Genomic DNA, 27,683 nt, shown 5'->3' with positions numbered 1-27,683 from the left:
ACAAAAAAGCGGCTTTGAAAATAAATACATAAGACTTCTTGAGAAATGAAGGTGAGGAGGAATGTAGCTCAGCAGCAGAGCGCTGGCCCAGCATATGTGAGACCACGATTTCAATCCCTAGGACCACCAAAAACACAGAGTAGAAGGCAAGAAGCCCCTTAAGAGTGAACTGATCTAATTCTGCCCATCCCCAAAAGACACTGGGACTTTCTCTTCCCATGTCCCTCCATCCCAACCCAAAGAACATTTCCTGCCACATCTTGGAGCAGCCCCTAAAATAAGTTAAACTTTTGGGGGGCTGGGGTGTGGCTCAGCGGTAAAGCACTTGTCTCCCATGTGTAAAGGCACTGGGTTCGACCCTCAACACCGCATAAAAGTAAATCAACAAAGATGCTGCTTCCATGTACAACTAAAAATACTAAATAAAATAAAAGAAGTTAGACTTCTGAATCCCAGGAGCATGGCAACTCAAGACAGGAAAGGCTCTACGACAGCATGCTGGGCCCAGGAGAGCAAGCACGACTCAGGAGGACCTCAGGCCCTGTACTCTGCTGCGCCACCTCACCCACCTTTGACACCTAGCAGGGGCGGATCTCACCCTGGCCCCAGCTCCTCTGTGGACAGTGGGCATGTGTTGAGGGCTGATGCTCCTAGCTGAAGCCTGGCTGGATTCAAAGATTTGGACAAGTACAGCCTGAGTGTCCCTGTGGGACGCAGGAGCCCTGTCTGGCTCCTACCCGAAGTAGGTCAGATTTCAGATAAGCGGGTGGTTTTCCTGTAAGTGACGGAACCCTCCAGTGTGCTTAATGAGAAACAGCCTCCTCAACTTACCCCAGCACACACACCAGAAGCACGAGATGCCACCCTCTGCCTCCCCCTCCCATCCCCAAGTACCCACCACGCACCTCTTCAAACTGCCCCCTGGCCTTAGCCTTGCAGAATGCTAACTCTCCCTGTGTTTCCCTGAACAGGACAAGCATCAGGGCGTGACTGACCTTCTATCAGCTCTCCTTTCCTGCAGGAAACCTGGCAGCTAAGTTCTCCTGGAGTCCCAGCACCTGACAGTGTGTTTTAGTGGAGGTTCACAGTACGAGTGGCACACTGTTTTTATGACCATCCCCACCTGAAACTTGCTCTGAGATAAAGAAATCATGCCATCTGTCCTGTCCCTTCATCGCAGAGCCCCACAGCTAACTGAAACCTGTAGGCCCTGCCACCTCCATTCCCCAACAGAGGCTGGGAACTGGGGAGTCTCTGAGGTGTGTCCAGACCTCATGCTTTACCCTAAGCTTTCAGAAGAGCTCAGGTCAATGACATCAGTGTAAATTTGATTCACCGTTAGGAAGAGGAATTGCACCACTGCCTGCTGGATATCATCTTATATCTAATCATTAGCACCTTCATGCCACAGAAGGAACCTCAGGATGTCCCCCATCTCCAGAGGCACCTGAGATCAGCATCGTTTTCTCTATTTGGGATCACAGGCCCCTTTGAAAAATGATCTTGACCCAGATAAAACCTTGCAATTCTAGGGTCTTCGAAGGTCATGAACCCAGTTCTGGCCATTGGGAAAAAGCAAAGCACTTTCCAAGGCAGCTCAAGGCCCTCTGCAGGGACGCTGCACACAGACATCACACTGAGGTCCAGGCGCAGGAGGGCAGCGTCTGTCAGACTGAATGTTTTATTTCAACAGACATCCCTGGCTTTAAAAAAAAAAAAAAAAAAAAAAAAAAAAGGGTAGGGGAGAGTTCAACATTTCATCACACCTGACAGGGAGCAAGACTCTCACCCGAGAACTCGGAGCCCCTCCAGCGGCATCACTCAGTCTGCTAGCTCCAACACGGACAGGAGCTCAATTTTCTAACTTGTTAAGAAAAATCTATCAAATATGTTCATTCTCGCAGAGGCGAGGGCTGGGTCCTCAGGGAAAGACATCCTGGGCTTAGAGCAGCTGGGGTCCCAGAGGTGAAGCTGGGGGCTGGGCCAACTAGGCTGGCAGGAGATCCTGGGAGCATCAGTTCCAAAGCCCTAGAATCCGTATTTGGCTTGGGTCTGCCGGCGGCTGAGCTTGTTCTCTGACCAGGTGTTCTTCAGTTCCAGCTCCCGCTCTTTAGCCTGTGGCAAGGAAGAAGGGGTGAGGGCTGTCACAATAGCATCTGTGTATTCGTACGGTGCTAGGAACTGGACCCAGGGCCTTATACATGCTGAGCAAGCATACTGCCAGCCCTTAAACCAGAATTGTGAAAGACATTTTCCTCTCATCTCTGTGAGCTTCCCAACTGAAAATCTTTTTCCCAGCAAGATTTTCACTGTGCCACACACCTGTAATTCCAGCCACTACAGAGGAAGAGCAAGGAGGATGTCAAGTTCGAGGTCAGCCTGGACAACTAAGTAGGACCCTATCTTAAAATTTAAAAAAATAAAATAAAAAAATAAAAGGGCTAGGAATGTAGCTCAGTGGTAGTGTTCTAAGTTCAACCCCCAGTACCCCTGTGTGCACGTACACACGGACTTTCTCCCACAGTAACAATTACAGGAAAAGAACAAATCCCTTGGGCTGGGGCTGGGGCTCAGCGGTAGAGCACTCGCCTGGCATGTGTGAGGCCCTGGGTTCGATCCTCAGCACCACACATAAATAAATAAATAAAGCGAAAAATCCATTGGCAACTAAAAACAAGAAGGAACAAATCCCTTGAAAGACTTCATTTTCCCTTATCCACAAAGGAGAAGACCACAAAAAAGCAAAGAAAAATCATCTCTTTGGAGAGCTAACAAGGCTCAAGCAGAACAAGGACTCAAGAATCCTTGTGCTTGCTCTGGTAGAATTAAAACTGAGGCGCTGAAGTGGGAAATAGAAAAAGGAGAACTAGAAGCTGGCATCTAAATCAGATGCCTCAGTTACCCAACCAGCAGACCAGGAAAGGACAGTCTCAGAGACTTGGAGAGGTCACCAGAGGATGCCAAACAGCCAGAACTTAACTCTAAAACAGAGGTTTGCTGTTGTGTTGAATATAAGACATGTTGCACTCCAAAAATTCGTACCTCCCCCTGCCCCACCCCAGTACTGAGGATTAAACCCACGGGTGCTCTACCACTGAGCTACATTCCTCAGTCCTTTTTGGTTTTTGAGAGAGGGTCTCACTAAGTTGTCCAGGCTGGCCTGGAACTTGCAATCCTCCTGCCTCAGCCTCCCCAGTCACTGGGTTTACAGGTGCCCAACCACATCATTTTAAAGTAATCTTTTAGAGCTGTGAAAAATTCTACCAGTACTAGAAAAATGACTTCTCTCTTCTAATCTCAGTATCTCCTGGCTCTTCTGGGAATGTACAAGCACCATCCTGATAAGGGGGCTCCCCAATCCCCAATGTTATCTGATGCCTGCTCATTTCTCCTAGACGTGCTGGGGAAGACAGTAAGAGTTTGGGTTTAGAAAAAACTCTACCCTCAAATTCGTCCCCTAAAAATTACAATATGGGGAAAGAGCCCAAAGGAGTTCCTGAAAAGGAAGATAAAACTATGACAAGGACCATGAAAGCAAGATTTTCCATTGAAACCACCAACCAGAATGCACACCCCTTAGGACATAGCCAGGAAGTGCCTCATGTTCTTGTCTGTACCTCTGACAGCTTTCAGTAATGTGGGTCTCAAACGGATGTTTAAGGATTTGAAAATAGTACCAAGACATATTCCCAAACACATTTTTTGGATTATCTAGAATTCTAAAATTTGTGTTGGCAAATACAAATGGACCTTTTTAGATAAAGGTCATATTTGTGAATCAATTTTTTTCTTAGGTTTTAAAAATTATTAGATAAATTTACTATCTAAAAGGACCTTATGATAAACCATTTCACTCTCCTTTTTTTTTTTTTTGGTGCTGGGGATCGAACCCAGAGCCTTGTGCATGCAAAGCAAGCACTGTACCAACTGAGATATAGCCCCAGCCCTTCACCCTCCTCTTAAACTGTGTTTTGGATATCTGAATTTTCTCTTCTGGAGTCTATTCTTTTTTTTTTTTTGAATTGGGGACTGAACTCAGAGACACTTGACCACTGAGCCACATCCCCAGCCCTATTTTGTATTTTATTTAGAGACAGGGTCTCACTGAATTGTTTAGTGCCTCACCTTGCCTCCACTGAGGCTGGCTTTGAACTCACAATTCTCCTGGTTCAGCCTCCCGAGCTGCTAGGCTTAGAAGCAGACCCCACCAGACAGGCTCTTCTGGAGTCTGTTCTAAGTCTGTTCTAAGACTGAGTCTGTAACTCAGTCTTCTGTGCAATAAGAGGTAGAACAGGATGATACTGAAGGACACATCTCCCCCTGGTGGCCACCCAGAAAACAGGGGAGGATGCTGCTGGTAGCTGGTCCTATATGTGGGCTTCTTACTCTTAACCCAGATCTCAATTCCCAGGTCTAGGGAATCCTGCCTGGCTCAGGCCTCCTGCCTTCTCACCTGATGAATCAGATACGTAATCTGGTGTTTCCGCCGCTGCTGGCCTGTTGGCTGCTCGCCTTTCTTCTGCAAGGGAAGAAAATACAGACCTTAACCCACAAGAAGAGAAGCAGAAGTTTCTCATGTGCCTATACTGTGCAGGCTGGGGACTGAAAAACAAATTACACAGCCCAAATCCTGTGGGACAGAAGTCAGTGTAGAGCTGTTTTTATGTCTATATACTTACAAAACAGTTATTTTTACTAAAGCCATTATGCAAAAAGCCCAAGCTCAGAATCACTGCTGAAACAGGCTGCTAATATCCCCATTAGGCTGGAAATACTTTGAGGTCAGGACCATCTTGTTTCTTTGGTAACTCCCACCTCCTCCGCCCTAAGCTCAGGACACCCGAGACCAGCTTTATGCCATCAGCTTGTCTGATAGCTAAGTGCCAGGGCACAGGTGGCGATCTTCTGCCCTCCCTCCAAGAACTCCTCACAATCCCTGTGCCCATCTCCCCCTTAAAATCTCTTCGTCTCTGTTCCCTTCTCCCCAGTCAGGCCAGATGTCTAGTCTGTCTCCTACCTACTGCTTACCAAACTCTCCCATCAATCACCTCTGGCCAAAACCCCACTTCACCCATTCTAGAAGGTACCAACAGCTTCCTTGGAATTAGAAATTTCACAACAACTCCACTTCTCTCCAGTCCTCCAATCTCTGCCTATCACTGCACTGAACGCCTAGCCAAACTTTGATGTAAACGATTTACTGTCAAAGTCTATGCTGGCCTGGGCTTTCATTCTGTGGTTTTTCTATTCTCTGCCAGAGCTGTCTCAGGCTAGAAGCTTCCTAGCGAGCCCCACCCAACTCTCAAAACTCCTCTCCAGAGTCTCCTCAGCACTTATGTAATCAATTTGCGCTGTAATCATTTAAACTCAAGTGTCCTTAAATCTCTTCTTCCCAACTACACTATCAACTCCTCAAGGACGGGGACCATATCTTCATTCTAAAAAGCTAGTTCACTACAATGAGATGATGGGGAGAAAACCAGGAGCTGGGAAAAAAGCATATTCTAACTCCATGCTATTACTGCATGTCATTTAATGTGACAGTTAAAGATGATATACATAAAACATCACCGCCATTCCTGGCCCACGGTGAGTGCTAACAACAGCCATTACTATGTGATGATGCTTCTTGGCCTGCAGTTAGTAGAGCATGCTCTCCTAAGTGGTTTTTCCAGTAAACAGTGATGGATCTATGCTGATCTAACCACAATCCTTTGCTCTGTCCTGTATGACCGCCAGCATTCAGTTAAAACAAACGGCTGGGGCTTGGATGGCCATCTGTGGCCACAGAACAAAGCAAAGCAAATGGGCGAGCAGGGGTAAAATCTTTGACTTTGGCCTTGCTGGTGCTGGGCTTAAATCCAGGGCTTCCCCACATATTCCCCCCTGTGGCAAGCTCGTAAATGTCCACAGTTGCTCTACTCAGCTCTGGGTGAAGAGATGTTCATCACACTGTAGAAAACTAGCACAGAGAAGGCCGGGCATGGGCTGGGAAACGTGAGGAAGAAAAGCATTTGGAAAGACCACAGCTGGCTACAATAAATAATGGAGAGAAGGAGTGAGGACGAGCTGCATTCTCAGGACCTAGGGACCCCAGCACTCTCAGGCTCTGTTGAGCCCACTCCTTAAAGATGTGCTGAGACAGAACCCAGCTTACCAGGAGGGGGACAGCAATGAGATACAGGAGAGCACAGAGTGGCTGCGGGCTCTGTCCAGCCCAGGAAGGAGCCACAACACATCAGAGATCTTCCCACGACAGTGCTCCAACTAACCACTCTTAACACCAGACTCCACCATCCAGACAGATCACAGTTAAAATGCTGGAAAGTTCTAGAATGCCAGAGGTATAGCTGTGAGGCTTGGTTCATACTCCAGGACCATGTGCAACAAGTGTTTGTTAATGATGTGGCTATAATGGTGCATATGGGGCTGGGCAGCGAGTAGGACAAGATTTTGCTTTGAAGCTTCCCAAACTGGTCACCCAATAGGCCTTTCCTACTTACTTTGCTGAATGACTTCATGGTTTTCTCTTCTGTCAATGACTTGGTCATCCACTGCTGGGCCCCACTGAGCTGGTCATCACCTTTGATCTCTACAAAGTTGATTTCCTCCCTCCCTCGGTTCCTCTTGCCCTGCAGCCGTTTAAACTGGGAAAGAAGAAGAAAATGCAGGAGTTAAGAACCCAGGTGAGGAGATCAAGAGATGTCACTAAAGATCTAGAGTTTTTGGAGTGACTTTGTTATTTGCAGTACTGGGATTGAACCCAGGGGTGGTCTACCACTAAGCTATATCCCCACCACTAATTTTTTTGGCAGGGGTGTGTACTGGGGATTGAACTCAGGAGCACTCGACCACTGAGCCACATCCCCAGCCATATTTTGTATTTTATTTGGAGACAGGGTCTCACTGAGTTGCTTAGCACCTCACTTTTGCTGAGGCTAGCTTTGCACTCACGATCCTCCAGTCTCATCCTCCCAAGCCCCTGGGATTACAGGCATCTATTTATTTTTGTTTTGAGACAGAGTCTTAATAAGTTGCCTAGACTGGTTTAGCACTTTCGATCCTCCTGCCTCAGCCTCCTGAGTCACTGGGGTTACAGGAGTGTACCACATACCCAGCTATGACTTTGTGACTCACCAATCCTACCACACTCTCAATTCCTCTTTGCAACATGTCCTTTCACCTGCCATCTACCAAGCTCTCTTGACAGAAGATGAAAGGCCTGCTTCTCATAGGATCTCTTGGACCCCAAGAAAGGGAAGACAAAAGGTGTCCCCAAATATGAACAAGTACAGAGACCCAGCAGAATAAATCTGTACTCAAATGTGTATAAACTGTATCTACCTAAAAGGACTGGGTACAATTTGCACAATAAGAATTTAGGGTAAGGGGCTGGGGATGTGGTTCAGTAGTAGAGAGTTTGCATAGCATTCTTGAGGCCCTGGGTTCAATCCCCAGAACCATACACACACCCAAAATAAATTAATTAAATATAAAAAAATGAAAGAATTTAGGGTAAGCTGGGTATGGTGTGCACACCTAAACACCCAGCTATCTGGGAGGCTAAGGCAGGAGAACTGCTTGAGCCCAGGACTCCAAGACCATTCTGAACAACATAAAGAGACCATGTCAAACACAAAAAGTAGAGGCTGAGGTTGTGGCTCAGTGGCAGAGCACCTGCCTAGTATGTGTGAGGCACTGGGTGCAATTCTCGGCACCATATGTAAATAAATGAACAAAATAAAAGTCCATCAACGTCTTAAAAAAAAAAAAAGAATTCAGGTTGTTAAAAAAAAAAAAATCCAAGATTTCTCCTCTAAAACTCAGTTCTCTTTCCACCTCTGGTACTACTCACTAGTTCAGTATCACCAATCAGCAGTGGACATGGGAGGGAGAATGTGGAGCTGGGTTGGGGAGCCTCACAAAAAGGGCCCAGCAAATTCTCCAGGAGACAGCTACTCTTTCCTCCTCCTCCTCCTTCTCCTCCAGAAAAATGGCAAGTCACCCGAGTCAGAGATGTGCCTGGAGGGGAGCGTGGAGCAAGGGGAACTAAAGCACCCCAAAATTTCAGTAAGACCCAGGTCCTGATCTGAACATTAGTGATGCCTCCTAGCTTGCTCTACCTACTAAAAACTGAATGTGACCACTGAACGGCTACCCAACTGCCCCTAGGCGGAGGAGCAATAGGACCTAACGACTCACTCTACACTTGCCAAGAGGCTGTGGAAGAACACAACACCAACAACAGGCAGAAGTGTGCAAAGCGACAGACTCCTTTCTAGAGGAAGGTAAGTAGAGGCTGTGTGTGTGATACCGGGGATGAACCCAGGGGCACCCCACCACTGAGCCACATCCCCAGCCCCACTTTTTTTTTTTTTCTTTCATTTTGAGACAGGGTCTCACTAAGTTGCCCAGGCCGACCTCAAATTTGTGATCCACCTACCTCAGCCGCCCAAGTGGCTGGGAGGCTACCTGCCCATCTAAGAACCTCCACCCAGAGGTTAGCGATTCCCCGCGCCTAGATCCCTTCTACTAAGCTATGACTTCCCTACTGAAAGAGCAGTGCTTTGAATCTTAAATGTGGTTCTGAATGCTGCAGGACACACAAAAAAAGTCATGTTAACTTACTGCTTCGTCATCGATGAAGGAGGCATCTGGGGCAATTTCCTGGGAGGGGACCAGAGCCGGGTCCTGTGCAGGATAGTAGCCACCACTGTAATAATCCTGTGGCCGGAGGGGAAAAGAACACATCAAGTGAAGACATGGAGACAGACAAGGTTGGCCCAGAAACAGGCGCTGACAAGGTGGCCCCTCCAGCCCCTCAGATGAAGCAGCTAAAGACGCAGATCCAAGGACCCACCCGCTAACCCACCAACATTCCTGCACTTTCTGATCTGAACTATCCAGACAGAGGGGAGGTTTTTAGGGAAGGACAGCAAGAAATAAAGACATTCTCTCCTCCTTCAATCTGTGCCTTGCTCCCTCATTGCTACCTGAGGCAACTCCCACCCTTCCCTTGCCCAGCTCCCCCCACTCGTGAGACCCACTGGGCCATGGTGTGACGAGGTAGGCGCCGTGCCCCCTGCTCCTCACCCCACTTAGGCCCTCTGGACACAAGGAGACCGTCCACAGGGAGGGGAAGGCTGTGGATCTCTGATATTAAATAAATCACTATTGAAATATTGTTGAACTTACAAAGCTAGGACAAACTAGGTTTGTGTTACCATATTTTTGCTGCAGGAATCTAATGATTCCCCTCAGACTTGGGGTGCTCAGTCGTTGCTGTAGACCCCAGAGGAAGACGGGTGGAAGAAACACCCCTCCCAGCCCCGCTTTGGCCAAGTTAGGCCAGCAGAGAACCCAGAAACTGGTTCCTCTTTCCTCCTTGCCTACTCTATTTTCCCTAATTCTTTCACTTTTGCCCAAAGCTCCAATAAATTTCTATCCATCTAGGAACATTCATTTTCTAATGAGTTAAATGGAAACAGTTTAATTTTCACTACACAAAAATATACAAAAATTCCAGCACAATTAAGAATTATGGATTTTCTATAGTAGCATTCACAAAAAGATACATTTCAATTTCAGGGTCCCTTAGAATACTCAAAAGTGCTTTACCAGGCATGGTGGTACACAGTGTAACCTCAGGGACTCGGGAGGCTTAGGCAGAAAGACCACAAGTTCAAGGCCAGTTTCAGCAACTTATCAAGATCCTGTCTCAAAATAAAAACTTTAAAAGGGCTGGGAATATAACGTTTGCCTAACATGCCTAAGGACCCTGAGTTCAATCCCTAGTACTGCAAAAAAAAAAAAAAAAAAAAAAAAGCTCAAACCTCCTATTATCTTTCTCCTTCCTCCTAATAATAGCCCTGAGGGGAGACATAGTCTCTGATCTGTCTACAAGATACAATAAAGTTTAGGAGCAAAGATTTAGGGAACACAACTGTTTTCAAAGTCTTTGGTCAGAACAGGGTCCCCTGAAGCCCTCTTTCCCTACCCACACCCAGACTGAATATAAGATTAACGATGACCAATTCAGAGAATCACGGTGGACGAGGGGGACTTAAATCTCCTTCAAACCATCCAGGTGGGCAGTAAAATTTTCTGCAACTGCCAGCCAGGGGCCAGCTACCCTCCTGCTCAACCATCACCTGAGCCCAACTCTAGGAGCTCCCCCCACAGCCCCCCTTCTGGGGAAGTTCTGACTGCTGGGAGTCTTCCTTCCCTATTTCTCTTTCTGATACTGGAGACTCAACCCAGGGGTATTCTACCACTAAGATTCAGCCCCAGCTCTTTTTACTTTTTGGAGACAGTCTCAGTTGCCCAGGCTGGCCTTGCATTTGTGAACCTCTTGCCTCAGCTTCGTGAGTCACTGGAATTACAGGCTGTGCCACCATACCTGGCCTTCCCTGTTGTCTCAAGATTTGCCACACCCCCGGAGACCCTTCCTGACTGCTATCTGGAAGTGTACACTAATCCTAACCCTCATCCTCCAAATTTGAGGAGCCCATTTTCTAAGATTAGAAGCTGCTCCTCTCCTACCTTCTCCTGAACCTCTCACCAGCTCCTACGATAAGATTTGGTTTTCAGAATGCTATAGTTTGGGGTCAGGTGCAGTGGCACACACCTGTAATCCCAGGTTCTCAAGAGACTGACACAAGAAAGAGGATCTCAAGTTCAAGGCCAGACTGGTCAACTTAGTGAAACCCTGCCTCAAAATAAATAAATAAATAAATAAAATAAAAAATGCAGGGGATGGGTAAAAGCACCCCTAAGTGCAATCTAAAGTATGCCAGGAAAAAAAAAAAAAAAAAGAAGAATGCAAATCATTTGAATGTTTCCCCTTAAGATCCTTGTGTTTTTGTTTTTTTTTTAAAAAGCCTGGTGGCCAGCTCCATGGCATTACTGAGAAGTTGTGGGGCCTTTAAGAGGTGGGGCTTAGTGAGAGGAAGTTAGGTCACTGGGGGTGGGCACCTGGAAGGAATACAGGACCCCAGCCACCAGCCACAGTGATATGAGCAGCTTCCTCTGCCACACACTCCCACCATGATGTACTGTCCTGTCACAAGTTCAAAAGCAACAGGCTTAAACAACCAAGGACAAAAACTGTGAGCCAAAAATAAGCCTTCCTTTTTTTTTTTTTTTTTTTTTGTTTAAGTTGATTATCTCAAGTATTTTGGCACAGTGATGGAAAGCTAACACAGAATAAGGGTGCTGATTATGTTGTCAACTCTGTCAAAATTAGATGAGGTAAGGTTCAGGATAAAGGAGTGTTTTTTATGGTCACACCATTGGCTCAAACCTTCTGTGGCCTGCTGTGTGTGGCCCTCACCTGATAATAAGCACCAGCAGCATTGGCATCGCCATATGTGGAAAACTGATTGTAGCTGTAGTCGTCCCCAGGCTTAGGCACCCAAGGGGCCCCACTTGAGCCTGCTGCCATCTTGAACTCAAGGGGGGCATTGGCTGCATCGTCCTGGAAAGCCGGCTCTGGTTCCGTGCCTGGAGGCAGCTCTTCGGGGATCGTGGGGACAGGGTAAGGGTATGGCTCAACTCCAGGTGGCTCGGCCTTGTCAGGGAGGGAGAAAAAGTTCTCGGGGGCCACTTCCTCGTCACTGTCATCCTCCTCTTGCGTGATCTGCTTTGTCACCTGTAGGGCAGCACTCTTGGCAGCAGCCTTGATGGCAGAGGGTGACGGAGTGGTGGTTGTGGTGCCCACGACAGGAGCGAGAGAGGAAGGCTTGGCCTTTGCAGCCAGTCTGGAGGGCTTGGTGTCGGAGGAGCCGTCCAAGGGTTTCCGGGAGAAGGCGTGGGGCAGGAGCAACCTGTTGGTCTCTTTCACAGTCAGGTTTTTAGGCTGGGGAAGCAAGGCAGACAGACCAGTCCCCTCGCTGGATCCCTGGGGAGGTGCGGTTGGGGGCAAGAGGAAAGAAAGGTGAAGAGTGAGATTTTTAAGTCATGTACTGGTGACACTGAAAACAAAAAGCACAGTTATGTGCTCTGGCCCAACATCCTCCTCAGCCCTTGCTCCTTCTCACCTCCACCCACTCAGGCCAATCTGGGCTCATCAACTCCTGTATCACACCCTTCTGCAGCTGCTTCTCCTGACATGAGGTGCCATCCCTCTTCTGCTCAGCTCCATCACAGCCCGGCTCCACAGCCCTCTGCCAGAGTCCCCCTTCACTCTTGTGTCTTTGGCAAACACACTGCTCTTAATCTCACATCATCCTTAGCCTCCCTCCAGCTAATCACTCGACCTCTCCCCAAGTTCTGAACCCTGAACTCTCCTTCCTTTGAATTGCTACCCAAAGCCAAGAATAAGGCTCTGTCTAAAAAAGGGACATTCATACCTGTTGCCAAAAATCCCCTCTGTCCATCCTACCCCACCCCTGCCCAAGGAAAGGCTTATACTTATGGTGTATTAGCTTGTTAATGCCAGAATCAAGCATTTAACCTAACAATTTGTAAGCTAACTGGCTCAGCCATCCAGAGTTTCTACTACTCCCAAGAACCTCTCAGATCCTGCAGTGGTGCACGCCTGCGATCCCAGCAACTCAGGAGGCTAAGGCAGGAGGATGGCAAGTTCAAGGTCAGTCTCAGCAACCTAGTGAACCCCCAAGCAAGTTAGTACGACCCTGTCTCAAAATAAAAAATAAAAAGGACTGTGGTTCAACTCCAATACAAAAACGAAGGAATCTTTCAGATCCTGCTTTCTGTATGATAAAAAGCCAGCTTGGTCTAGCTACGGGGCTGAGGGAGGGACCAACTGGAGAAAGGAAAGTGGTATGAGGTCACCATGTCAGTGTCCTAGAGTACCAGTGCAGTCCACAGGAGACCCGCTCATATGGACAGAGGCTCTTTTCCACTGAGCTTACAGATTTGAATCAACTCAGGGTGGCAGCCCCCAGAGGCTCAGGTTCACAGAAACCATGCTGCAGTGTCCTCCTCAGGCCACTTTAGGAATGTGTGGCTCCAGCACCATCTGGGATCATGGCTACATCCCTCTGCAGGGCTGGGTCCTCACTCCAACGTGAGCTCAGAGTTCCTCTGTCAACGCATCTCTTCATGCCACCTGGAATTCTGCCCTTTATCATGGGGTTCTTCAGAGCCAGTCCATCTCCTCTGGAACACCCTGATAACAGGAGTCTCAGCTTCCTGGCCTCTTCCCTGCCTCCTCTTCTTTTTCTTTTGGTACCAGGGATTGAACTCAGGGGCACTCGACCACTGAGCCACATCCCCAGCCCTGTTTGTATTTTATCTAGAGACAGGGCCTCATTGAGTTGCACAGGCCCTCACTGTTGCTGAGACTGGCTTTGAACTTGCAATCCTCCTGCCTCAGCCTCCCTAGCTGCTGGGATTACAGGCATGCACCACCGCACCTGGCCCATGCTTCTTCTTTAGCATCTACTATAAAAACAGATGCCACAGCAGCCTCGCTTCAACCTGTGACCTATGCCCTCCTGGAGGGGAAAGAAACACCTTAACAGTCAGGGGAAGAGGCAGCCACAGCGTCATAGATTTGAATCCCTAGTCAACTACCTTTTAAAGACAGGATATTTTTCCCTGAGACACAGTGTCCGCATGAGACTGGAGTGTGTAAAATCACCAAGTGTGGAAAAAATAGGAAGACACTCCGAGGCAGGCAGAGTAAACACTGGGACAGGAGAAACAAGCAAACAGCAGAGAGCTCGTTGTCCCGGCCTTGATAACAGAGAAGCAGCCAAGTGCAGCAATCACATGGGCTCCCTAGTAGTCAGACTGCCTGACTCAACTGTGATCTCAGTTCTGCCTCCACTAGCTGCTGACCCGAGGCAGGTTCCTCAGTTCCCTAAGTCAAACAGGGATGATAACAACACTATGGTGTAGGCACTAATAGAAGGATGGTATCCGTAGGTGCTGGTAAAGCACTTAGAACGGAGCCTGGTATAAGCTAAGTACTGTTTAAGTGTTTATTTCCAGGTTAAAAATGGGACAAGGAGAAGACGGACAATTTTAAAACATAGATGCTCCCTAACATCATTTTGACTGATCCATTTATTCCACTGTCCCTAAATAATCCTTTTATCTGAAATACATGAACTGAATTGAGTTATGATCCGCCCCCTACCACTGCCTGTATCTAGGAGTTTAACTCCTTCAAGCTACACCAGGAAGCAGCGAGGGACCAGTGGGCATGTACGAGGCCTGAAGCTATAAAGGAAACCAAAGCCAGACCCAAACAGTTCTCAAATATTTGTGCTTGAGCTAAACATGCCTTGAAAACTGCTAGGTAGCTAAGTCTTGTCTTTCAGGAAACAATGTGGGGAAAAGGAAAAAAATGGCTTACGGTATGTCATCAAGCTTACCTGAAGGACAATTTTCTTCTTGGTGGGTTCATCTTCCTCAGAATCTGACTAAGAGAAAAAGAAATGGAATAAGGCCTCGCTGTTTTAAGACAGTGGAGCATACTAAATGAATACATAAAAGGTTAGACCACAAAGACCCTCTGACGGGGTGTCTGCCTCAGTACAGAGGCAGAGCCACCTATGCCCAGCCCCAAAGCACAGCTTCCCTGATGATCTCAGTAACCTTCAGAGAATGGGGTGTACCTTTACTCCCTAGGTTCTCAGTCCCCAACCCCCCCACACTTGCTGCACAGCCTTCTTGGAGTCAATTTCTTTTTATTTTTGGTACCAGGGATTGAACTCAGGGGCATTCAACTATTAAGCCACATCCCCAGACCCATTTTGTATTTTATTTAGAGACAGGATCTCACTGAGTTGCTTAGTGCCTCACAGTTGCTAAGGCTGGATTTGAACTCACGATCCTCCAGTCTCAGCCTCCTAAGCCGCTGGGATTACAAGCGTGCACCACTCTGCCCGGCCTTGGCATCAAATTTCTATTCTGTTAAATTGAGACTATTTCCTCCCATTGAGTCTGTGGTAGAAAGAACAAGCTATACCCATTCTACTTCCTATAAATCTGTCCACTAGAAGATGAATGAGATTTGGCCCACAATCTCACCCAATCTCAGCTTCACTTTTAAAACCACTTACATAGACTACATAACCACAGGGCCAGGGAAGTCCAGTGGGATTAAGTGGTGTGTTAACTACTCTTCTATGAGGCATTAAAGGTCAAAGCCATCGAAGAAATCCATTCCCTCTCCAAAGTATGATCTATTGTCTGCCAGACAGAGTTGTTCCTGTCCAGGAAGAAAGCAGGCAAATGATGACTGTTAAGATCTGGGGCAAGACAGGAGGTCATTTGTGTCATCCTTTGACTCAACAGGACTGTTTCTAAGACAAGCTGTTACACTGAAAAATATCTAAACTTTTATTAGCTCAATACCAATTCCTCAGCATCTTAAACTGAGGGAGGATGCAAGGCATATGAAGAGCAAACTCTTAACTTTGTAACCACTCCCCAAACCAAAAATCTTAAAGCTTTCCATTTGTTCCTTAGTCAATGTATCTGCAAATAAAGGTGATTAGTCAGGAATTTAAATGCCGTCCATCTCCAAGACACTGTAAGACTTCAAATCCTTACTGGGCATGGGGGTGCACACCTGTAATCTCAGAGACTCAGGAGGCTGAAGCAGGAGGACTGCAAGTTCAAGGCCAGACTTGGCAACTCAGAAAGGCTCTATCTCAAAATAAAAAAGGCTGAGGATATAACTCAGTGGTAAAGCTCCTTGGGTTTGATCCCTACTGCTGAAAAAAGAAATAGTAATCCTGACTTTCAAATCTCCCAAGTTCCTTTTGGAATTTGTTTGCTACAAGGATCTTTCAATCATAATTACTGAGAACCTACTATCAAGAGACTATGCCTAGGGCTGGGATTGTAGCTCTGTGGCAGAGCACTTGCCTCGTATGTGTGAGGCACTGGGTTCGATTCTCAGCACCACATAAAAATAAATGAAATAAAGGTCCATTGACAACTAAAGAAATTAAAGAAGAGACACTATGCTAAGTATGCAGCTTCTAGCTGGTGTCCCAGGCAGGGCTTGAGGCAGCTGGAAAAGTGGCCCCTAGACAGTTCTCTCTCCAGAGGTCCAACCTGGACCATTTATTAACCCAGTGTGTAATTTTCCATGTGTCAGTAGCCTCTCCACCAAAGACTCAGAATGCAGCTGAACATGGTATCGCACACTTGTAATCCCCGTGGCTCGGAAGGCTGAGGCAGGAGGATCAAAAGTTCACGTAACTTAGTGAGGCCCTAAGCAACTTAAGGAGACCCTGTCTCAAAATAAAAATGAAAAGGGCTCAGGACTGGATATGTGACTCAGTGGCTAAGCACCCCTGGTACCAAAAAATAAATAAATCAATAAAAAAGACTTACAATCCAGTTAGAATGAGAAGTACAAAGAACTGAAGAACTGCAATAAAAGGTAGCAAGCTGGTACACTGGCACATGCCTATAATCCCCATGACTCAGAAGGCCGAGGCAGGAAGATCCCAAGTTCAAAGCCAGTTTGGATAACTTAGCTAGATCCTATCTCAAAACTAAAAACTAAAAATAATGGGTTGGGGCTGTAGCTCAGTGGTAGAGTGCCCACCTCGCACGTATCATTGTATCCAAGTACAACTGAACTATATGTGTGTGTGTGTGTGTGTGTGTGTGTGTGTGTGTGTGTGTATACATATATATATATATTAAAAAATAAAATAAAAATGGTGTAGCACAATGGAGCCCCCCTGGGTTCAATACTCAGCACTGCAAAATAAATTTAAAAGATTTTAAAAAATAAAGGCTGAGGGCATAGCTCAGTTGGTAGAGTGCTTGTCTCACAAGCCCAAGGCTCTGGGTTCAATCCCCAGCACCAAAAAAATAAAAATTAAATTGAGGGTCCAGGTTGTGGCTCAGTGGTAGAGCACTTGCCTAGCATGCATGAGGCACTGGGTTTGATCCCCGGCACCTCATAAAAATAAACAAAATAAAGGTATTGTACCATCTACAAGTAAAAAAAAAAAAAAAAAATCAAATTGAAATAAAAAAGTACTTTTTTAAAAAATCAAAATGAAATTCCCCTCCCAAAAATCTGCTGTCCCTGCAACTGTGCTTTTTTCCTGTCCGTCCTCCCCCTGGTCACACCCGCCAGCTGTAGTCCTATGGCCACCACGTCTCTCCTTTCCATCTGAACTGTGTGTGCCCTCCCTGACTCCCAGCTCCCAAGCAGTCTCTCTGGTGACCTCAGCCGCTCTCCTTCACTCAGCGTCTCCACCTCATTCACATTAACAACGTCACGTTACCTGGGGCTCAGGGCTGCCTGCTCTATATCACGGAGGTATTCTCACCCTAACTCTAAGGCAAAGGGGATGTATTACAGTTGAATATTGCAGCCCAGCAGTCGGGAGGCATGACTTTAATTACTAACTGCTGCCTGCTGCCAAATACATTAAAAAAAAAAAAAAAAAAAAAAAATGCTGGATTGGTGATGCACAGTTGTAATCCCAGCAACTCCAGGAGGCTCAGACAGGAGAATCACAAGTTCAAGGACAGCTGGGGCAATTTAGCAAAACCCTGTCTCATAATAACAATTTTTTCAAAGGAGCTAGGATATAGCTCACTGGTAGAGCATCCCTAGGTTCAATTCACAATACTGTGGAAAAAAACAAGCAAACAAGGAAATAAAGACAGGGGCAGCAAAGGAAAGAACGGCCAGCCACAGCGCACCTGCTACATGTTGGGCAATTTACGCCCAATTTTTCACGTAATCCTCATAGTAACATTTCAAAATAGGCATTATGATCAGTTTTACAAAGAAGGAAAGTAAGACTCAGTTAAACACTGGCTAGGACGGGCAGAACCAGGATCTGAGCCAACTCTGGCTCCTATGCTTCTGTGGTGACTCCACACTGAGCTCTGTACTGGTCTAGACCTGAGACCCACAGGACAAGGTTATGTTAGATCCCAAATGGTAGAGCTTGGGACCCACATGGCACAAAATCAGACATGGGTTTCAATCTCAGTTCTGCCTTATTGGCTCGAGAATCCAGCTATGTAATCTCCCAAGTCTCAGTTAAAACCACTACTTCAGCGTGTCAGAGGGATGCTCTCAAGACTGCCGAGCCTCAATGTTCTGATAGCAGCTGCAAACACACAATAAGGGGGCAGAGAACGGAAGTTCACGGGATTAGACAAAGGGGAATGAAGGGAAGGGAGGGGGCTGGAATCATCATGCGCCATATATGTATAATACGTTGACATACACTCTACTGTCATGTGTATATAAAAAGAATTTTTTAAAAACTGAAAAGAAAAAAAGACTGCCTGAGCTACTGTCCTGACAATGTATACAAACTAAGATTCCTGGCACTTGTGGCTTGGTGGCAGAGCGCTTGCCTAGCCTGCGTCAGGCACTGGGTTCCATCATCACACTACAGAAAATCAATTAAAAAAATAAAGGTATTGTGTCCATCTACAACTAATTTTTTTAATTAAAAAAAATTTTAATAAAAATTCTAAACAGAGTTCAAGGATCATTCTCTCCAGCTTACCAAGATGTCAAAACTCCTTGGGGAGAAAGTCTCAAGTACTCATCACCTAAGCATGCTCTACTTTTTTTTTTTTTTGGTATGGGGAATTGAACTCAGCAACACTGAGTTCAATATATTTTTTTTTTTTTTTTTGCATCCCTGGGTGGGCACAAAAGTAGCCCTATTTTTGTATTTAATGATTTAGAGATGGGGTCTCACCGAGTTGCTTAGTGCCTCACTTCTGCAGAGTCTGGCTTTGAACTCACCATCCTCCTGCCTCAGGCACCTGAGCCTCTGGGATGGCAGGTGTGCGCCGATGTGCCCAGTGTGTTCTACCTTTTCCTTCTGTTCCAAAGGCCACTGCCTCTCTTAGGGGCCACATCCCCATCCCTTTTCTTTTTTTTTAATACTTATTTCTTAGTTGTAGGTAGACACAATATCTTTGTTTTACATTTACGTGGTGCTGAGGATGGAACCCAGGGCCTTGTGCATGCTCGCCTGGCACTCTACCTCTGAGCCACAACCCCAGCCCCCTCCCTTTGTCTTTTGACCCCAAAGATCTATGTATCTGCTTTCTGGCAAACCAGAAAGCCTGGAGTCCTGGTCATGGAGTCCTGGGTCACATTTAAACTTTAACATCGTATGCAATAGATCCAATGGCAATGATCTGAAAATAAACACATTTTTTTCCAAATTTAAGACTGTTTATAAAAATTACACAAGCATATTCTTATTTTTCACTTGCTGAGACAAACAAAAAGTAGCCACTGTGAGAGTTCAGCCAAACTGTCCTACAGCTAATAGAATTGAAGGCCGGATCAGCTGTGGGAAGAAAATTCAATATGACTTTAATGTGACAGGTTGTCTTTATTATACTGACAAGCTGAGTTTAAAGTGTAAAAGCACAAAAAAGAAAAAGAATAAAACCTGTACAAGACTTTAGAATACCCTATGATTTTTGGATTTGCTATGGCTACTCCCAATCATCATTCTTTGAGCATCTTTTTATAAACTTCTACTGAACCCTGTCATAAGCCACTGCATTACACTCACTACACTCACTGTGGCAGACAGCCCCCCCAACCCCGAAACAAAACACAAAAATAAAAACCTCAGAAGTGTGCTGAGTCCCTAATGTGCTAGCTAAGTCATGGTTACTCACCTTTGAGGGGGTGGTAAAATAAACATCTACCTCTAACAGATGACAGTCCTTAGAGAGATTCAACAACCCACTCACCCTGGGCACAGTGGTGCACTCCTGTAATCCCAGCAAGTCAGGAGGCTGAGGCAGGAGTCGCTCAAGTTCAAAGCCAGCCTCAGCAACTTAGGGAGGCCCTAAGCAACTTGGCAAGACCCTGTCTCAAAATAAATTATAAAAAGGGACTGAATCTATGGCTCAGTGGTTAAACACCCCTGGGTTCAATCCCCAGTATCCCCACCCCACCCTCCAGAAAACCTACTCACAGCCAAGGTGAAGCCCAGGGAACCAGCAAGACAGGAAAACAGAATGAGGACCTACTGCTTGCCCTGCACTAACCCCAGCACACGTGTTCCACCCTGAAGAGGATGCTAACACGGGTTGATGGGTTCCCTGCAGAAAGATGTTTAAATGCCACTCAGAGCACTTCTAAGCATTCAGGGACCAGACAGAAGCTAACAGGAAACAGAAATACAGCAAGGAATTATCTTAACACTTCACAAAAGAAAATAAACTTCAGCCAAGTGTGGTGGCACACACCTGAATTCCAGTCACTAGGAAGGTTGAGGCATGAGGCCTCAGAAACTTAGCAAAGCCTTAAGTAACTTAGTGAAACCCTGTCCCAAAATAAAAAACAAAAAGGGCTGGGATACAGCTCGGTGGTAAAGCACCCCAGGGCTCAATCCCCAGTACCAAAAACAAACAAAAAACAGAAAAAACTTGATGCGGTGGCACACACCTGTAATCCCAGCAGCCTGGGAGACTGAGGCAGGAGGATCGTGAGTTCAAAGCCAGCCTCAGCAAAAAACAAGATGCTAAACTCAGTGAGACCCTGTCTCTAGATAAAATACAAAAAATAGGACTGGGGATGTGGCTCAGTGGTGCCCCCGAGTTTAATCCCTGGTACCAAAAAAAAAAAAAAACAGAAAAGAAATTTCAGTGTAGAGCAAACTCCAAATGCTAAAAGATATGTCATGTGTGATATTTTCCAATCGTCCTGGAGGAACACAGCTGTCTTGGAGCATTTGAAAGGAAATCAATTCAGCTGCTATCGTGAACTGGGCTAGAGGCACCAGGCTTACCCTAAGCACACAGGATTTAATTTAGACACAGAGGAGACATCTTTGGTGATGAGTAGTATAGGAACATTTCTAAAAAGTTTTCTTGCTTTGTCATGGTAAAATACATATACATAAAATTTACCAAACTTTTTTTTGGCACTGGAGATTGGATCCAGCGGGGATTTACCACAGAGCTACATCCCAAGCCTTTATTTTTTGAGACAGAGGCTAACTTAATTGACCAGGTGGACCTCAAACATGCACTCCTCCGGCCTCATCCTCGGGAGTCACTGGATCACAGCCATGTGCTACCAGGCCCGGCTTTAACCATGTCCAACGGCACAGTCTGTAGGCACTGGGTCCATTGTCAGTGCTGGGCAACCATCATCACCGTCTATTTTCAGAACTTTTTCATCATCCCGACATTCTGTACCTGTTAAGCACAAACTCCCCACCCCTACTCCCTCAGCTCCTGGTGACCTCTCTCCATGAATCTGCATCTTCTGGGCATCTCTATAATATCAAAATATTTGGGGCTGGGTTGTGGCTCAAGTGGTAGAGCGCTCGCCCAGCACACATGAGACACCAAGTTCGATCCTCAGCACCACATAAAAACAAAAATAAAGATGTTGTATCCACCTAAAACTAAAAAAATTAAAAAAAGAAAAAGAAATCATAACATTTCTCCTTTTTTTTGGGACTGAACCCAGGGGCACCTGACCACTGAGCCACATCCCAGCCCTTTCTTCTTTTAGTATATATTTTATTTAGAGACAGGGTCTCACTGAGTTCCTTAGGGCCTCTAAATTGCTGATGCTGGCTTTGAACTTGAGATTCTCCTGCCTCAGCCTCCCCAGCCACTGGGATCACGGACATGCACCACCACGTCCCGCTGACACCTCTCCTTTTGATTGGATTATTTTACTCAGCATAATGTCTCCATGGCCCATGTCACAGTTCTATCAGAATTTCGTCTCTTTCAAAGGCTGAATAATATTCTGGTGGGTGTACATGCCACACTTTGTCCATTTTCCTTGATGCCCACTTGGTTGCTGGCACCGTCAGCTCCTGAGAGCGGCACTGCTATCAACACTGGGGTTCTGATGTGTCTACGTTCCTGCTTTCAGTTCTTTACACCTACGAGTACCGTGGTGGATCACACGGTAATTCTGTTTCACTTTGTGTTACAGTTTGGATCTTTAATGTTCCCCCAAAAGCTCATGGTAGGCAACATAAGAGGTGAAATGATATACTAAGAGAATTGCAATAATCCTTTGATGGATTAATTTTTTTCCCGATACTGGGGACTGAATCCAGGGGCACTCTACCACTGAGCTACATCCCCTGTCCTTTTTTATTTATTTATCTATTTAGTTATTATTTTGAGACAGGGTCTTGCTAAGTTGCCTGGGCTGGCCTCAAACTCGGGATCCTCCCACATAGCCCCCAGGGTTGCTGAGATAACTGGCACCCGCCACAACACCTCCTGACAGACTAATACTGTGAATGGACTCCTGGGAGGTAACTGCAGGCAGGTGGGGCTGGGGAAGAGGTAGGTCAATGGGGAAGTGGCCTAGAGATACATGTCCAAGGTCCTTTCTTTCTCCAGCCATAAGCCAAGCAGTTTTGCTTGGCCACTCCCTTCTGCCATGAGATTCTATCTTGGGGTCTGCCGACCAAGGATTGAGACCTCTGAAACCATGAGCCCCAAGTAATTTGTCCCCCTCTACATTGTCCTTGTCAGGTATTTTGGTCACAGTGGTGAAAAGTTAAAACAGTGAAGCATCTCCAACCTGCTATTCTCAGGAGTACATTACACAGAGACTGTGGACTTAACTCCTAAAGGTACTCAAGTGAGCTAAGAGGGTGTGCGTCAGTCCAAAAAATAAGGCAGTGCTGGAAACACCAGGGCCCCAGGGGCTCAAGAGTGCCGGGCCAGGACAGGTCCATTTGGTTTTAGAGACACAAACTGATCGTGTCTCTTAAGAACATATTATATTTCTTCTTGGCCTCACAAGAACCTGAGCCTCATGGCCACCACTGTCCTCTCTGCTCAATCTGCCAAGAGTGACAAGACACACACACCCCAGACTGCTGAGCAAGAACGGAAACAGACATATTCCATTAAGCAGGGTCCAGTGGGATCTGCTCATCCATCAGAGCCTCATTCCCATGGCAGCCTCCCTCTTATCTTCCCAGGCTCTGTTCAGAGACTCCCTCTCCAAAAAGCAATCATTGGCTGCCAGGGCCAGGAGCCAGGAGGAAATAAGGGTCCAGAACAGACACTCCACCCTCCAGAGGCTCCAAGTTCTAATCACTACTATTATCCTGATTAGCTAGATTCATCAACTTTTTAACTCTCTGGTCTCAAGTATCTTCTGCTTACACCTGCCCTTCAGTTAGGATTTCGTTTTCTCTCCCAATTTTGTCTTACTTGCTTGTCCTGCTTTCTCATTTCTGGCTGCCTGTGGCTCTTCCGTCCGTCTTTTCAGTAGACACCAAGAACAGAACACCTCTAGGTCCAAATCAACCTCTGCCACTCCTACACTGCCTGTTCCTTAAACCCCTTCCTTCTCAGTAAACTAAAGGAAAGAGCCCAACACAGAGGCAACACTCAGCAGGTACCCAAAATATCAGCACACTCACCCTTCCGTTCAGACTAGGACCAAAACTTCAGCTAAGTCAGCTGCAGGAACCTGACTACTTGGTTACTACAAACGACAAAAATTAGGGAGGGAGTGAAAAAAAAGGACAAAAATCAAAGAAATTTCAGTCTCAAGAGTTTCAAACTTCCACTATGAAAGTAAATAGTCTAAAAGTAGTAGTAATACTAATCCAGATAATTCAAAAATTTCTTTCATTCTTTCTTATTATTTTTCCTCTTGCAGTGTTGGGGACTGAACCCAGGGTCTTCTTGTGCATACTACCCATGAGCTACACTCCTAGTCCCAATCCAAAAGTTTCTATTTGCTTTGGAATATACACTATGTGAGTGAACTATTCTAGCAGAATTACTCTAATTTTTTTTTTTTTTTTTTTTTTTTGAGGGGGAAGGTAATCCTGATTTCAGAAATCTGCATCCCATGAACACGTGAAATCAACCAATGAAGCCTGGGTCAGAGCAACAAGGGTAACAAGGGAAAAGAGAAAAAGAAAGATTATCTATTTTATGGATCACTTCTAATTCCCCAATTAAATCAAGCTGACTGGCCAGGTGTGGTGGCGCTCGCCTGTAATCCCAGTGACTTGGGAGGCTGAGACAGGAGGATTGCGAGTTCAAAGCCAGCCTCAGCAAAAAGCGAGGTACTAAGCAACTCGGTGAGACCCTGACTATAAATAAAATACAAAATAGAGCTGGGGATGTGGCTCAGTGGTTAAGTGCCCCTGAGTTCAATCCCTAGTACCCTCCCACCACCAAAAAAAATAAAAAACATCAAGCTGACTGAAGTTGATGTAGGAATGCATCTGCAAGAATTTGGAACTACCTGGACAACTGGTGATCCAATAAACTAACCCAAATCAAATCAATCAAATTCTCTAGAAAACCAGAACTGGGACTAGAGATAGTTAATCTGGGGATCTGTAAAAGGAAAAAATAAAAACCTTCAAGGGCTGAGCCTGGTGCAGCAAACCTGTAATCACAGGACTCAGGAGGCGAAGGCAGGAGGATCTCTAGTTTAAGGTCAGCCCCAGCAGCTTAGTGAGACCCTGACCCAAAATAAAAAAGAAAAGGGGTGGGGATTTGACTCAGTGTTAAAGAGTCCCTAGATGTGCAAGTTCTAGTATCAAAAAAAAAAAAAAAAAGATGGGCTGGGGTGGTGGCTCAGCGGTAGAGCGCTCGCCTAACACGTGCAAGGACCTGGCTTCGATCCTCAGCACCACATAAAAACAAATAAACAAAATAAAGGTATTGTGTACAACTAAAAAATAAATTTTAAAAAAGGGAGGAGGGGGATCTAAAAGTGTGACTTGAGTGTGCAAAGAGCAGCTGCACAGGTCCCCAAAAGATCCCCATTCCTGGGGCTCAGTGGTACAGCGCTTGCCTAGCACGTGTGAGGCAATGGATTTGATCCTCAGCACCACAAAAAAAAAAAAAAAAAAAAAAGAGAAAGGTACGTGTCCATCTACAACTTAAAAAAAAAAAAAAGGCCAGGCATGATCATGCCTGTAATCCCAGCAACTGGACTCAGGAGGCTGAGATGGGAGGATCTCAAGTTCAAAACCAGCTTCCAGGGCTGGGGATGTGGCTCAAGTGGTAGCGCGCTCGCCTGGCATGCGTGCGGCCCGGGTTCGATTCTCAGCACCACGTACAAAGATGTTGTGTCCGCCGATAACCAAAAAATAAATATCAAAAAATTCTCTCTCTCTCTCTCTCCTCTCTCACTCTCTCTTTAAAAAAAAAAAAAAAAAAAAAAAAAACCAGCTTCCAGTACCAAAAAAAAATTAGGTTGAAATCATAATCTAGAGCTTGGGCATTATAACATCATATTAATACTATCTAATAGTTTTGTAATTATGTAATTATTATTATATAATTATATATTTTGTACTGTATGTAAGTTTTTATGGGTATTCCCCATTTGGGACAATAGGGCAAAATAGGTTAACGAGGTAGACGGGGGTGAAGTCCTAAGAAACATGGGTTTTTGGGGGTTTTTTGGTATGAGGATTAAACCCAGGAGCTATATCCCCAACACTTTTTATTTTCTTATTTTGGGACAGGGTCTCACTAAGTTGCTCAGGGCCTGAATAAATTGCTAAAACTGGCCTCAGACTTGGGATCCTCCTGTCTTGGCCTCTTGAGTCACTGGGATTACAGGTGTGTGCCACTGCACCCAGCAGAACCATATTTTTATGCCAAGACTTTTATATGAAGGAGGATAAAACATTAAGGTATCTGGGGGAAGAAACCACAAATGCAAAAATAGAAATGACTGCAGGCAGATTTGGAAAGATACAAAAATTACAAGACCAAGATCAGCGAAGATTAATGTCCCCTATCTATAATCCCAGCAGCTAGGGAAGCTGAGGCAGGAGGATCCCTGGGAAACTTAGCTAGACTGTCTCAAAATACAACGTAGACTGGGGTGTAGCTCAGTGGTAGAGCATCCCTGTGTTCAATCCTCAGTACAGAAAAAAGGTTATCAAAGGTGAGCCAGGGATTGACCAATAAACTTCTCAAAGAAGATAAAGAAAGAGCTCCCTGGCAGCGCTAAACCTGTCCCTGCCCTTGACTTCCAATCACCTTTACCCTCAAGGCCCTAGGTTTTGTGCTATTTTTCTGCTCCAACATCTAGAAACAAGATAAGCATGACTGCCTGTTCTAGAAATAGTACCGGAGCATCCTAACCGCCAAAGGCTGAAAATGCCAAAATGGTGCAACCAAGGTACAGGTCTGAGACTCCCAGAGACTCAGCCTTTATACCCACTCAGCCCTCCACCAGGTAGGACCTGCCCCTCCACCAGGTAGGACCCTGCCCCCTCCACCAGGTAGGACCCTGCCCCCTCCACCAGGTAGGACCTGCCCCTCCACCAGGTAGGACCCTGCCCCTCCACCAGGTAGGACCTGCCCCTCCACCAGGTAGGACCCTGCCCCTCCACCAGGTAGGACCCTGCCCCCTCCACCAGGTAGGACCTGCCCCCTCCACCAGGTAGGACCTGCCCCCTCCACCAGGTAGGACCTGCCGGCTAAGCCTCCTACTTCTCCTCTCCAGGGTTCCACAGCCACTGAAGGAAAGGGCCAGTGCCTGCCATCAACAAAGACTCCATTTCTTCTCGAACTGCCTCAAACTCAGTGTCGGGGACCCACTTTCCCCCAGGCCCTGATGATTGAGTTTGGCGGCAAAGGAAAGGCTCGGTCCTGGACATTCAGTGTCTTCAGGTGCCAGACTTCTTCCTGTCCCTCGGCACAGGAATGTGGGAAAAGCGAGCCTGGGATGAAGACACCGTCTGGGGACGGAGGGTCCCCAGGCAAGAACCTGGACCTGTCAGTGCCAGGCGATGACGACAGTGGCCCTGTGCAGACAGCCCGGCTCTGAACACCCGCCTGGCCGAACACCTAACCCCCCAAAGCTGACGGACTTCGGCTCAGCGGTTCGCCCTGTTCGAGGGTCCCGGTGACTTCGAGCCAACGGAGGAGTTTCTAACAAGGGTCCCGTCGTCGCCACCGTCACCTAGGCGCGGGCTGGGCGCCCTCCCCGGATACTCACATCCCCCTTCTGCAGCTCCGGCGCCGCGATCTTCACCGGCTCCGTCCTCTTCTTTGGCTTGGGAAGCCCCAGGGGGGGCCCGGCGCCGCCGATGGGGGGGGGCAGACTGAGGCCAGGGCCTCGGGGCGACGGCAGCCCCAATCCCAGCCCCTCCCCAACTCCCGCCGCTTCAGCCGGGCTCACGCCTGGAGGTGGGGGGAAGCCTCCCAGGCCGAAGGGCAGGGGGGGAGGAGGCTGGAGCCGGGGGTCTCCGGTGGGCGGGGGCAGCAGCAGCGGCGGGGGGAAGGCTGGGGCCAGCATCTGGGGGGGCGGGGGCAGCAAGGCCGGACCCTTGGGAGCGGGGAGCGAAGCGAACAAGCCCCCTAAAGTGGGCCCAGACGCAGGGGCCGCCGCCTCCTCTTCCTCCGGCTCGGGCTCAGCCTCGTCTGGCTCACTCTCATCGCTGCTGGCGTAAGCAACCAGCGACATGGCGCCTCCCGCCTTTGGAGCGCCCTTGCCGGCAGACTAGGCCTACGTGAGACCGGGGATGCCCGGAGGCCTAGTAGGCCCCGCCACGGGGCGGGGCGGAGAACCGAAAAGCCCGCCTGCTCCGTATTCTAGGACTAGCCCCGGCAGGAGCCCATGGCCACAGTTGATTTCCACCGAATAAGGCTTCCCTCTTCACTTATGCTCCCAGTCCCAGGCAACTACACACAGCTAATGGCCGCCGAGTCACTCCGCCTCCTCCTCGCCTCACCAACATAGGAACTACAACTCC

General features: G+C 47.0%; 1 protein-coding gene across 1 annotated transcript; it reads right to left on the bottom strand.

Annotated features, from left to right (window-relative positions):
- Positions 1-1,694: 1,694 nt before the first annotated feature.
- Prcc (proline rich mitotic checkpoint control factor) lies at positions 1,695-27,683 on the bottom strand. Its single transcript, XM_076861529.1, has 7 exons — positions 26,927-27,683; positions 14,346-14,393; positions 11,333-11,899; positions 8,629-8,724; positions 6,504-6,647; positions 4,454-4,519; positions 1,695-2,115 (listed from the first exon to the last, which is right to left on the bottom strand). The coding sequence occupies exons 1-7, from the start codon at positions 27,392-27,394 to the stop codon at positions 2,029-2,031; spliced, it is 1,476 nt and encodes a 491-aa protein (XP_076717644.1). The 5' UTR covers positions 27,395-27,683; the 3' UTR covers positions 1,695-2,028.

Source organism: Callospermophilus lateralis, chromosome 7 (genome assembly GCF_048772815.1).
Source record: "Callospermophilus lateralis isolate mCalLat2 chromosome 7, mCalLat2.hap1, whole genome shotgun sequence".
NCBI lineage: Eukaryota > Metazoa > Chordata > Mammalia > Rodentia > Sciuridae > Callospermophilus > Callospermophilus lateralis.
The sequence above is the reverse complement of the archived record's forward strand: the minus strand, read 5'-3'. Positions and strand labels throughout refer to the sequence as shown.

Coding starts and splice junctions, on each gene's coding strand:
- Prcc (XM_076861529.1), bottom strand. CDS start 27,394: ATGTCGCTGGTTGCTTACGCCAGCAGCGATGAGAGTGAGCCAGACGAG. Junction 4,520..6,503: donor CCATGAAGTCATTCAGCAAA/GTAAGTAGGAAA, acceptor CTTCCCTTGCAG/AAGAAAGGCGAGCAGCCAAC. Junction 2,116..4,453: donor TTACGTATCTGATTCATCAG/GTGAGAAGGCAG, acceptor TCCTTGCCACAG/GCTAAAGAGCGGGAGCTGGA.